Source organism: Myotis davidii, unplaced genomic scaffold, assembly GCF_000327345.1.
Source record: "Myotis davidii unplaced genomic scaffold, ASM32734v1 scaffold66, whole genome shotgun sequence".
Taxonomy (NCBI): Eukaryota; Metazoa; Chordata; class Mammalia; order Chiroptera; family Vespertilionidae; genus Myotis; species Myotis davidii.
In genome coordinates this window covers 537,621-549,892 of record NW_006297280.1, presented here as the reverse complement: position 1 = coordinate 549,892, position 12,272 = coordinate 537,621, and the positions used below count along the sequence as shown (strand labels likewise).

Sequence of the window (12,272 nt, the reverse complement as noted above, 5' to 3'; positions counted from 1 at the left end):
AAGTCTCTGATGGGGGAAATATGTTACAGGATTTCAGGGCAGGAGAAATAGGGAAACTGAAACAGGAAAGTTAAAACAAGGCCAAACAGTGTGGGCAATTTGCAGCCAGTTTGTAACTAACAAACCATTATCTTCCCCAGCCAAGGACACAGAGAAAATGGTTAAAAAACAACAACCTCCCTAATGAAAAAATGCAGAAAGGAAGAGGGAAAGGGGAAAGGAATAAAAAAGGTTTATATTACTTCCTAAGCAGAGAAGCCAGCAGTCTAAAGGCTTGGTAAAATAAAGTTGCCAGGTGCTTTTCATGAATTCTGGGAAAGCCACAACAAAGTAAAAAAAAAAAAGGGACATTGAGAATTAATCTGTACCAAAATAGTCATCACAGGAATTTTGAAGCCTATAGACAGGAGAGTATATAATGCCTCAGACCCCCACTCAACTTGCTCTTCAGATGAGTTGAGAGCCTGTCTGCACTTCATAAGCCAGATGTATAGATTTGCTTGTTTTCTCAATAAAGATGCATGCTTTAATTAATTGTTTTTCACAATGCAGTCAAGGTCTCTCATATAAATTCATTTATATGAGAAGATAAGGATCGAGGTTGGGGCAACCCCCTCTACTGACTCAGGGGGTTGTCCTGCCCAGTAACACCTCTTTGGTGTTGGTGAGAGGTGCCTATAACCTGTAGTAGGCATATAGGTGGCCTGTTGGGTGGGATTGTTAGAATGGAAGTAATCACTGTCTTTAAAACAATGTGTAGAATAGTCAGCCTAAGGCATGTCAAAAGTCACACCTTGTCAGTTATTTAAACTCAGTGGTTTGCAACAATAAGCCCTAACCGGTTTGGCTCAGTGGATAGAGCTTCGGTCCCAGGTTGGATTCTGGTCAAGGGCATGTACCTTGGTTGCGGGCACATCCCCAGTAGGGGGTGTGCAGGAGGCAGCTGATCCATGTTTCTCTCCCATCTATATTTCCAACTCTCTATCCCCCACCCTTCCTCTCTGTAAAAAATCAATAAAATATATTTAAAAAAAATAAAATAAAATGCTGTAATTCCTGGTATTTATTTCATAACTCCTATGCAGCAAAACACATTGATTTTTGTTTTTGTGTCAGCAAGTTGCCCTCCTGGTTGTGGTCTAATTTATCCCTTTACATTGTATCCCTGAGAAAAAGTCATAAGACCAGTTTTTCTATGGCCAAATATCAAAAGTAGAACAGTTCCATACTAAGAATTTCATGAAGTATGTTCATAATCAAGTTTGAATTCATTTGATCCAGGGTTCTAGGACAACATTTGTAGCATGTGGCCAATAGAATGTTCTCTTCTCTCACATAGAAGAGGAAAAGTGGCAATTGAAATTCCTCCTTTGCCTATGAAAGCAAAATTTTCAAGTAATGGGAGTGTGGAAGGTGAGCAGAAAGCAGAGTTTGGATAATTTCTATGGGGACAGATGATCTTTAAAATATATTTTATTGATTTTTTACAGCTCCTACTTGCTTAACAAGGGGATACCTTTGTTATCTTTTAGAAGTGAGGCTCAGAACAAGTGCAAGGGAAGGACAAAGGTGCAGAGTCCAATGTGGTTATTCTTTATGGTCTAGTGGTGCAGCCCTCAGTCACTTCATCAAGTCTCAATTTCTGGTCCACTCAGTGAAAGTGAGATGTAGTTAGAGTTCACTGACTCTTTCATAAAAACACTATAAATGTATTTGTATAATTTCCAGATTTAAGAACAATAAAATATAAAACAAATCCTTACCCACCACTTTAATGCCTTACATACAGGGTAAGGCACCCAGTGAACCTCTGTTGCTAACCACATCCTTACAGTTGGGAGAGATATCAAGACAGCTATCTTAGAGATAAATCTTCCTCATGAAGCAGGTTGTCTACTTATAGAATCAATATGAAAATCAATGTATATTTTATAGAAAATACTTAATGTATATAAATTTATTTGCTTTGGCAATTTATTTATAATTGATGATGAATACCAACAATTGAGGTGAAAATACATGAGGTATAAATATAATATTTAAATGCAATATTGTATTTTATTTCCATTAGTAAAATAACTATGAATAAAATATTGTGGTATTAGACCCGCAAGTTTGATGCATCTTTCCCCTCCTTTTTCTTTTTCTTAGATGCACTGTGCTGTTATGCAGCAGTGATGTAATTAGTGTGTAAGTAAAAAATTTTTAAAAAGCCAGGAAATTTGAAGAGAAGGGGAGCCAGAAATACAATCATTTTTGTTTTTATTCTATTTTAAGTATCTTCTAGGTCTTTGCTTCTCAGAGTGTGGTCTTTGGGCCAGCAGCCTGGGCCTATTAGAAATGCAGAATCACAGGCCCACCCAGACTGCCTGGATCAGAATTTGCATTTGAACAGGATCCCCAGATGATCTGTGTGCATGCTACAGTTGGTGATAGAATACCATTTATCTTTGTGTGCCTAGCACAGTTTCCAAACATGTAGGGTCCCATTTCTGGAATAGGACCCATGTTAAACTAGGTTAAACTTCACTAATGATCTTGTCTATGCCCATTAAAGTCATCCAGCACATATGGTTAAATTTAAGATGTATGGCAGAAGTGATTTTGTTTTGCTCACAGGGCATTGCCCAATGGAAAATTATGGCTTTGCTGCCACCTTCTAGGTAATCAAAGAAACAAAAAACTCCTAAATCATAATTCAAACAGTATGATTTTTCTTGCTCCACACAGAACTCATATATAACATTTTAATTCCTCTCAATAAAATAATTGCACAATACTGATAAAAGAAAGCATTACATAAATGCATACAATACAAAAAGGGGAAAACATTTTTCTTCTTTTTTTTCCTCTAACACCAGTTGCTAAATGATGATACCAATCTCTATTTAGAGATCTGTCTACCTCAAACCAAACACAATAAATTATCTTTCTCTCTACAGTTGTTGAATTATAATTAAGAAAAATTAAACCCATTAACAATTGATTTAGGAGAGTCAACTTGCTTAGTCTATGTAATAATAAATAGGGTCAAATGCACAGGTAGCTTGACTGGCTAATGAAGAAACATGGGTTTAACAAACCTGTTTATATTTTCTAGAATTAATTGAAGAACTTAGTTTTGGTCTTATGTTAGTTTAAAACCCTGTCTTTCACATTGGAAAACTTAAATGAATTATGTCTTAAGAGCATCATACATAACAAAATAAGAATTCCCTGAAGCTATAATTAATGGTCCAGGACTCTTAGATGACCATCATCTTCCTTTGTCTAGTGTCCAGAGTCAAATTCAGTGCAATACACTGGTAGGAAAATGCCAATTACCTGTGACCAAATAGGCCACTGGTCAAATAGAATGACATTTAAGAACATTATGAAATGTATCTTTGAAAACATCATAGAACAAAGGGGCTCCCTTTGGCTACGTATATGCAAAGGCTGTTCTAGTCAGCTCTAGTTAGCAGGGACATAGGGGTTCTGTTCAGTCTCTCACTGACTCCAAGGGTTCTAGGGGTCTGATATTTCACTGAATCTGCACCCGGTGGGGCCAAGGAGCAACTGGGAATCTAGCTGTAAATTTGATAGTGACTTCTCACCACTTCTTTGCTTTAAAAAGGAGAACCCATTGTTTTCCTTGCTTTATCCAGCACTCCACTCTCAGTTTTTAAATAACAAAAGTGGCCTGACAACACTTAAGAACCTTTTAATGTTGTTTGCCTTTGGTTAGTACATCTTTGGTTGAACATCAGGGCAGACTGACAGGCTACACATTTTCACACCTTCCTGTCAGCAGCAGCTCTGCTCAGTTTACAGGATGGTGGGGCCCAGAGCAACTTGGAAAGAACCATGTAAGGAAGGGACTCAGCAAGGCAGGTGTTTCAAAATATGCAATTATATATAAAATTGATATTTTACATATATACAGTAAAGGGGGAGATATATACACTTTATATATGCTATACATACATTTAGTTACAGTTAAGAATATGCTTCTTAGAAGCTTTTAAATAGCAAATTAGGCAATGCACAAAGAAAACCCATTTAATTTTAAGTAACATAGATAAATGTTTTCATTTTTAAAAATATTATATTAGTAGGAATATAGCTATCTCCAGGAAGGCTAGGAAAGTTCGCAGAAACTCTTGCATCTTCAACATTCTGACTTCTCAGTGTTTCCATTTTGAGCAGGAACCATGTCAATCAGTTGTCCTCTCTCACTTTCTCTTGAGTGCACTCTCTCCCACAGGTGTTTCCCTTCACTTCCCCTTCCCTGAGCTTAATGTCACACTGGGGAAAACTCAGATTTTAGTTTCTGGACCCTCAGCAATGAGGGGCTGGAAAGAGTTTCTAATCCTGGCAACTTCCACTGCACACAGATGTCCAAAGCCTTTATTGTACCATTCTGGGGAGTGACCTCTGTGGGGACAAAAATCAGAAAGGAATTGGGAAAGTCTTTTTCTACAACACAGCAATTTGTCATGGTAGACAGGGCTGTCCTTGTGCCCTGATCATCAGTACATTTGCATACCATCTGGGGCTGCCTCCTCGAGGGTCTGAGAACCCAGTGTTCAGACTATCTTCAGTACTTACTGGGTGCTTTAAAATATTATCTCCTCTGAGAAGATTCAGACTGAATTCTAGAACTGACTGAGAGAACTCAGTTTGTATCTACCAGACCAAGAACTTGGTTCAGCATCATGAATGTCTTGAAAAGTTTGGATTTAAGTTAGTTTCTTTTGAAAGGAGGGCACTGGAAGGAGCAGCAGAAGGAGGCAGACATAAAGGAAATGCCAGAGAGGAGACTCATGTTATGTGTTGAACTCCGGTGTTTGTGTTTGCTCTGTGCGAGAAGCATGGACACAGGAGTGGGGACAGAACTGAAAACAGAGAAGAGCAAAGGGCTCCAGGAAAATGACAGAATCTTAGGAAAGGTGGAGAAGAGGAACAGAGAGTGGGAGGCATACATAATCATCTATAAAAGCATGTTAATGGCTATTAGGGGGAAAAAGTATAATTAAATAAGAAATCAGGATGACAGACAGGCAAATGTGCCACTTGAGCTGAGACTCCAACACCATGCCTGCCCTCCTGAGGGGTTCACACTTACTTCAGGTCTATCCTGCAGATGTGGGTCAGTCTTGACTTGCCCGAACCACATGGTTCTATTAAGTACTGAGAATCCATCACTATGGCTCGCACACCGCCCATGAGCTGAGCTTCCTCGTGCTCCACAGAGAGGGAGACCAGGGTACACATTCCTTTGGGCAAATCAGTCTTCCAGGTCCTGTAGTGAAACAACCCACACATCAGAGTTATGGCTAAGAGAGAAAGACTTGAACACAGTGCTGAGGTTTACACATATTTTCCTGCTCAAATTCCAATCCTAGTTACTTGGATTAAGCAAATGACTCCCATATGTTTGGGTAAAGTTTATACAGTGCAGTTCAAAGCAAGAGTCTCAGTCCAAGAACCCAGAGACAGAAATGGCCATGCAGCACCCAGACCTTTGGAAACAAACTGAGGCTACAGAGGTCTTACAGATTTGGAATTAAGAAGCACTCATTCAGCTCATTCAGTAAACATCTAATGACCACAGAGATGTGCCAAGCTCTGAGAAGCCACCAAGGGCACAGAGATACACAGTCCAGGAGGGGAAGCAGAAATACAAAGATAATTCTAAAACATCGTGGTCAGTGTAGTGACATGGAGATGCACAGAGCGCTCTGGGATCATGTGGAAGGGAAGGGGAGGCACACAGGGAAGCCTTCCTAGAGGAGATAATGCTCAATTCAAGTCTTAAAGGATAAATGAACTGGTGATGCTCAGCTTGAAGAAAACTAGACTATTTGGACTGCTATCTTTCTATAAATACCTGAGTGGCTCTTGAATAGGAGAAGAAATAAATACAGTTGATTTGACTTTAGAGAAGCCCTGTCTCACAATGTATGCTTTCCAAAAACGGAGTGGGCTCTATGAGGAGGTAGTGAGTTCCTGTTATTGAAGCTATTCAAGCATGGAGGGAACTAACATTTGGAGTAAAATTGTTGATGAAAGTCAGGAGCTATGAGAGCACTTATACAATATATACTATAGGGTATAGATTTTATTATTACCATCCCAGTTTAAGTCATAAATTCTATTCCCTTACTTAGTCACCTCATCTATAACTTCCTCCTGTCCTATGATACCACAAAGAGAAACTATTATACATTCTCAACAAGAAGTCAGGAGTAAGCAAGTCCCACACAAGTGCTTAGGGACTTCCCCATGGGCATGACCATTCTCTTTTCATGCATGATAATGTGATTAATAATAAAGATGGGAAAATTATACATTTGTGTAAGCAAAATGGAAAAATCTGCAGTAACTATTACTGGAAGCTCCTGAGGAACTAGAGAAGAGAATAATGTGAGAATCAATCATGAAAGGAGACCAGCCATGTACGTGTGAGCCTAAATAGGGAGATACTCTGATGACAGAAATTATTTCAGTATGTCACTTCCTCACCATACTTGCCACTTTTTAGCTTCTTGTTTCATAATCACAAGAAATTCGTGTTGCAGGAACTACATATGGCTCATCATTTATCTCCTTGCGTTCTGACTTCTTCTCCCTCAGAGTCTCATGGCCTACCCACCTTCTCCTTTAAGTCTTGGATCAAGTATCAATGCAGTGAGATTCTGCCCTGACCACTATATTTAAAATCCCACCCCTTACTTTGCCCTTATCTTACTTATGCCCCTATATAAGTAACCCTTACTTATTATGTATTGACTCTCTCTGCCTAATAAAATAGAAACATGAGAGAGCAGGATTGTGGTCTGCAGTGTTCCCCGCTGTTCCCCAAAGCCTCCAATGGAGTCCTGCTCAGGTGGTGATGGAAGGATACACTAAGAAATAGCATTCTGGTGGATGTATGGAAGGAAGGAGGCTCCAACCTTGACTGGCCTTCAGCCTCCTCTAAAGGGGAAGGAAGAGGCTCCATTCCCATGGCATAAATATTCTATGTGAAAAGCAACCTTTAGTTTTCCATCAAGACTAGTTTCATAAAGGAAATATTTTAAATATACATATGGGAATTTCACTAGTGATTCCTTTTATATCACTAATCCAAGAGAAACAACAGTGTTTGCCATCAGCTATCAATAAAAAAGGATATATTGATTTAATTACATTTTATATGAGTTTTTTAGTATCCTGAATCCCTCTTATTTCTGATTCAATACTGACTCACCAGCCCACATGCACACATCCACTGTGCAAACTTCCTGTCACTGGTTGAGCATTCCATTACGAACTCAACCCATAAATCTCTCAGAAGAAATATTTCAGCAGCAGACACAGTCTTGCAAGCTTGGTCAGACCCTGGAATCTACTGGGCATCCAGCATAGTTGGACCTTCAGAGCTGTAATGAGCTATGAGCAGCTGAAGCTATGCAAATGAATTCTAAAGTTACATTCCAATCTCGAGAGTTACACAAACCCTCCAGAGGGAGAAAGACAAAAAGCAGGAGAAAGTCAGACTCAATTTACATTATTTGGCAGAAAGTACAACTGGACAAACAGCAGTTATTCTTAGGACTCTGATCTGAGGAAATGAACAATATTTATGGCCTAATAAACTGTATGCTCCAAAATTGCAGCAGTCATAAGAGAGCTCAACAGAGCTGAAAATTAGGTGAAGAAGTAGGAAGTTGGGCATAAATGGAGCAAATTCAGTTTTTGCTGAGGGAAATGAGGGCCAACTTAGTATTCCCATTGCAGGCTGAATTTAGGTGGTCAAACTCTGTGAAATGCTTAAATCTGCAGCTTTATCTGCTCTAGGAACAGAATATATTTAACTCTAGAATCAAGCTTACCTGAGAACCACAAAGTCTCTGGAAGGATGGGGGGCCATGCTGTTCAACACGTACTGATAGATTTCTGTTTGCTTGTCCAGAGTTTCCACAACCTTCCACTGCACAAAATCCTCATCCCACAGGTGGCGCTCTCTTAGCACACGATTCAAAACCACTGAAGGGGGTGCTTCCACCTCCACGGAAGCCTTCCATAACTTCAGTGGATTCCCGTCTCCCACCTTGGGAAAGATACCATCAAAGGCTGAACAGGTTAACTAGTTCCAACAAAAACCTACCACATTTCATTGGGTGTTCCAAAAAAAATCACTAATTATGCACCTTAAAAGAGTGATTCTGCATATCTGAGGTTTACCATTTCAGAATGGTAATCCTAAAGATTAAAAAATAATAATAGTGATCATAAAATAATAACCATTGATAAACATTAACCTCTTTGCCAAGTGTCTTTCTAACCCATTTGATTTTTAAATAGCCCTCCTCTGACAGTGGTATTATTATTATGAGGCATAAAGAGGTGTGTGACTTGCCTAACATTACATAGCTAAGGGCCAGAGAGTGGATTGGGATCTAGTAGTCTGGCTTCACAGTCTGCATTCTGATTATGTGCAACATGATTGCCTCGCAGTCACTAGAAAGAGTCTTTGGCATGTTCATGTGTGTGCCAAGCCTGTGGACAGTGGATGTTTTAAAGCAAAACAATTTCTTGGTTGTTGGATGTAGTTCCTTTGGGGTAGTTTTTTTTTTTTACCACCCCTGAGATTACCTTTTTGAAAGCAAGGTCTGTATTGTCTGTGCTGGAACACGTAACCCATCCTTTAAACTTCTCTTTGGCTTCCTTCTGGAGGCCCTGGATGAGCTGGTCCAGGTAAGTGTGGAATGTGGCCCCACTTTCCTCCACCTGGGTCCCCAGGTCTTCCAGAGTTGGAATATGGATCTCAGCCTCCACGTAAGAATTATGAAACTGGGCTACCATCTCATGCGGGACCTGAACCAATGGGTGCATGAAAGAGCAACAGATGCATGAGTTAAAGAAATGCTGAGACCAACAGAAAAAGCAAAGTCATTTAGTAAAAAAACGGTGTGTATCAGAATGGGCCAAGTGCTGTGGACCAGATGTTTTACTAAGATGAGTGGCAAAGCTGGTGGTAGGGGGTGGGGCTTCCTAAAGGCAGGAAACACAAATATGTTTCTGAGACTATATTTATTACTCAAAACATAGCAATGATTTCTCATTCAGTCTTTCCATTTTCCCTTTAATGTATTTTTATTCAGTTTGGCAAAATGTGGGCTCAGGAAACTTAAAGCACAGACTTAAGGGAAACATCAACTATGACTTAGAAATGGCTTTGCCTCTTTAGCATACTTTTCTCACTTGCAAATGCCAAATGTACCACAAAAAAGTATGTCTGAAGTCTAGTTCACTTTCTTTAACATAGCTGTGGCTATATCCATAAGCTATTCTTGATTCTTCGTTAACAGGGATTGGTCAACACACACACACACACACACCCCCCAGAAACACACACAGAGATGTTGAACCTAATCACGTCCTGAGGTAAAAAAATAAATAAATGAATAAAAGAACAGCCCAGCTGGTGTGGCTCAGTGGTTGAGCATTGACCCATTCTCCAAGAGGTCGTTTCCCAGTCAGGGCACATGCCCTGGTTGCGGGTTTGAACCCCAGTAGACAGCAGGCAGCCAGTCTATTTCTCTCGCATTGATATTTCTATCTTTCTCTCTCTGAAATCAAGAAAAACATATTTTTTAAAAAGAAACTAATTGTCTGTCTTGCCTTGAACCTGGTAACTGATGGTGACATAACTATTCTCATGAAAACCATCATCATGGTAACTCCAAATATTTAACTGTCAAGACTCAATTATATAGATACCTTCTCACATTTCTTGGATTCAAAGACCACAGCTATAGAGGGTACTATTGTCATTATAAACTCAGGAACAAACATATAAGCCATGAGTGTAGAAATTGTTCCAATGATCTCATCTAGTTCCAAGAGCTATAAAGAAGGAAGTTCAAGCCTTTCACTCACCTCAAAAAGTCTGTCACATTCCATGATCATGTGGGAAAGGCCCTGAGAGGCGGCCAGATTCTCACTGAGGTCCTTTTGATCTGGCTTCCCAGTGGCGTATTTCTTCTGTATGACCCTGTAAGTGAAGGGGACAGTCCTAAGCAGATCTCAAACCAAAGAGCTTTTCACAATAAAAGCTCACCCCTTTTCTTTTTCTTTTTCTTTTTTCAGGTGCTCTCCTGATCCCATACTTTCTCATTTCCAAACAAAAGCAATGACCACACATATTAGATGTTCTGAATCAGGCTAAAAGTCTGACAATTCATAATGAAAAACCTTGGAAAAATACAAGGACAGGAATAACTGTTGGGGGAGAAATTAATCTATTTTTTCCAAGTTTGAAACCACTTTGCTGGAAGCTGCTGTGCCTGGGCCTTGAATCTAGTCCTTTCCTTTTAAACTTAAAGATTGTAAAATACTACTTCATGTACTTTTCCCTCCTTCCCACTCACACACCCAGGTTTTCTGGGTCACAACAGACATTCTTCAATGCTACTTTGACAATTCTATGAATCTGAGCACACAAATTAGGTCCTTAAAACATTTTCTGGTTATAAATTAAGAGCTGACAAATCCTCAAGTTGAAATCCAATGTGAAAAGTTTTTGTTTGTTTGTTTTGTTTTTTAATGAACTGTGGGTTTTATCTCGTTTACGATTCCTGTTGTTGCTGAGGAAAACCCACCTGGGGGAGCTTTCTTTCTTCAATAAATTGAGATGAAAGAGAGAGGGGGCCAGACACACAGCCAGGTTCTTGGGTGTCATCTGATTCTCTTCCACCAAGTTGGCAACATCCTTGAGGAAGCACAGAAGCGTCTGCAGGACGTCCCTGCTCTCATCAGCCAGCAGCAGGATGGCAGCCTGCACTGCCTGCAGCCGCTGCTCTTCGGGAACATCTGTGGAAAAGTGGGTGCCAGGGCATCAGAGAAACAGCCACAGAAAGAGCCAGATGGGAAAAAAGTGAGTAAGCTGAACCTTCCTGATGTGAAGACACACTCAGAGACATCATCATCAACCATGACGACAACTGCTAAGAAAGAAGTAATTGCTCTGGCCTTACAGTTGGTAAGAGACAGAGCTGGGATTGGAACCTCAGCATCCAACTTCAGAATCCAGTCTTCACAAGGAAGTAGCCCTTGCTTTTCATACTCTGCTCATCCTTTTTCAAACCATTTTTCTGTTCTGGTTGAAGTAGGCAGTAAGCCAGAGCACTATCAGCCTGGCTTTCCCATTGCCCATCCCCTCCCACCAAGACAGCTTGCAAACCACTCTGGATGCCTGGGACTCAGTGGGGCATGGTTTGGAATCCACTGTGTTGGGGGATGGCAGCCTTGCCTTTCCTTGCCGAGTGGAGCAGCCAGGAGTGATGTCAACTTGGTGCAATTAACCATGAATGGTGGGATTGATTTGCTTGGCCCCCTGAACTGATGCCAGAAGGCCAGCCTGGCACATTTACTTCTTTCCTACAAGCCACCGGGGCTTGGTTCAGAGGAGGCACATGGCTTTATGTGGTGACTCAGGCCATCTGTTCTAATCTTGAAAGTAATGGAAATTGAGGTTGTGTTTACGGAAGAAGAACCAGGCTCACTAAAACTATGGGGAATGGATGGTCCCATTCCTCTTTAGGTTGGTCATTGTGGTGGTGGGGGTGGTAATGTAGGCATTGGTCACGCAGACTTAAATAGAAATTGGCCCCAATAATATGAAGTATACTAAAAGGAAAAATCACAACAAATGGGTGCTAGGTGCTTGATTTTGCTGCCCACTGGTTGTGTTTTTTTAGGCCTGACTCACTGCCCTTATTCTCTCATTCTGAAAGACACAGTCAATAATTCTCTTCAGTTAACATTGTTTCATTCTTAAAATACCAAGTTCTAGAACAGGTCTCTGCAGTAGGCTGCCTATGCTCAATGGGGTGGTGGGGAGATGTGCTTGTGATAATCTTCAAGGTGTGGGAAGAAAATATTAGAATTTTTAGTGGCGTTTATGTCTCCTTTCATGGATATGTTACATAATATGCATAGTATGGTATAGTATATCATAATATATTTGTATTATTAAAAATAAGTATACATGCTCAGATATTTACTCTTGGTAGAGTTGCATGAAAAACAATGTGGCGGCATAAAGAAAATAGGAGAAACCAAGATGGCGGCATATGTTAACTCTGAAGTTTGCTGCCTTGAACAACCACTTCAAAAATACAACTAAAAGACGGAACGGACATCATCCAGAACCACAGGAAGGCTGGCTGAGTGGAAGTTCTACAACTAGGAGGAAAGAGAATAGCATACCAGCTCAGAGGAGGCGCAGTGCTGAAGTGAAA

At 40.3% G+C, this 12,272-nt stretch overlaps 1 protein-coding gene across 1 annotated transcript in view; it reads right to left on the bottom strand.

The window, feature by feature from the left end:
• Positions 1–2,412: 2,412 nt before the first annotated feature.
• Positions 2,413–12,272, bottom strand: part of STARD13 (StAR related lipid transfer domain containing 13) — a 220,626-nt gene continuing 210,766 nt past the window's right edge. The window contains exons 9-14 of the mRNA XM_006773040.2: positions 10,632–10,842; positions 9,910–10,024; positions 8,623–8,844; positions 7,860–8,077; positions 5,108–5,284; positions 2,413–4,416 (exon numbers count right to left, since the gene is read on the bottom strand). Of these exons, the coding sequence (XP_006773103.1) occupies positions 4,299–4,416; positions 5,108–5,284; positions 7,860–8,077; positions 8,623–8,844; positions 9,910–10,024; positions 10,632–10,842 (1,061 nt within the window). The 3' untranslated portion in view covers positions 2,413–4,298. The remainder of the gene's footprint in view (positions 4,417–5,107; positions 5,285–7,859; positions 8,078–8,622; positions 8,845–9,909; positions 10,025–10,631; positions 10,843–12,272) is intronic.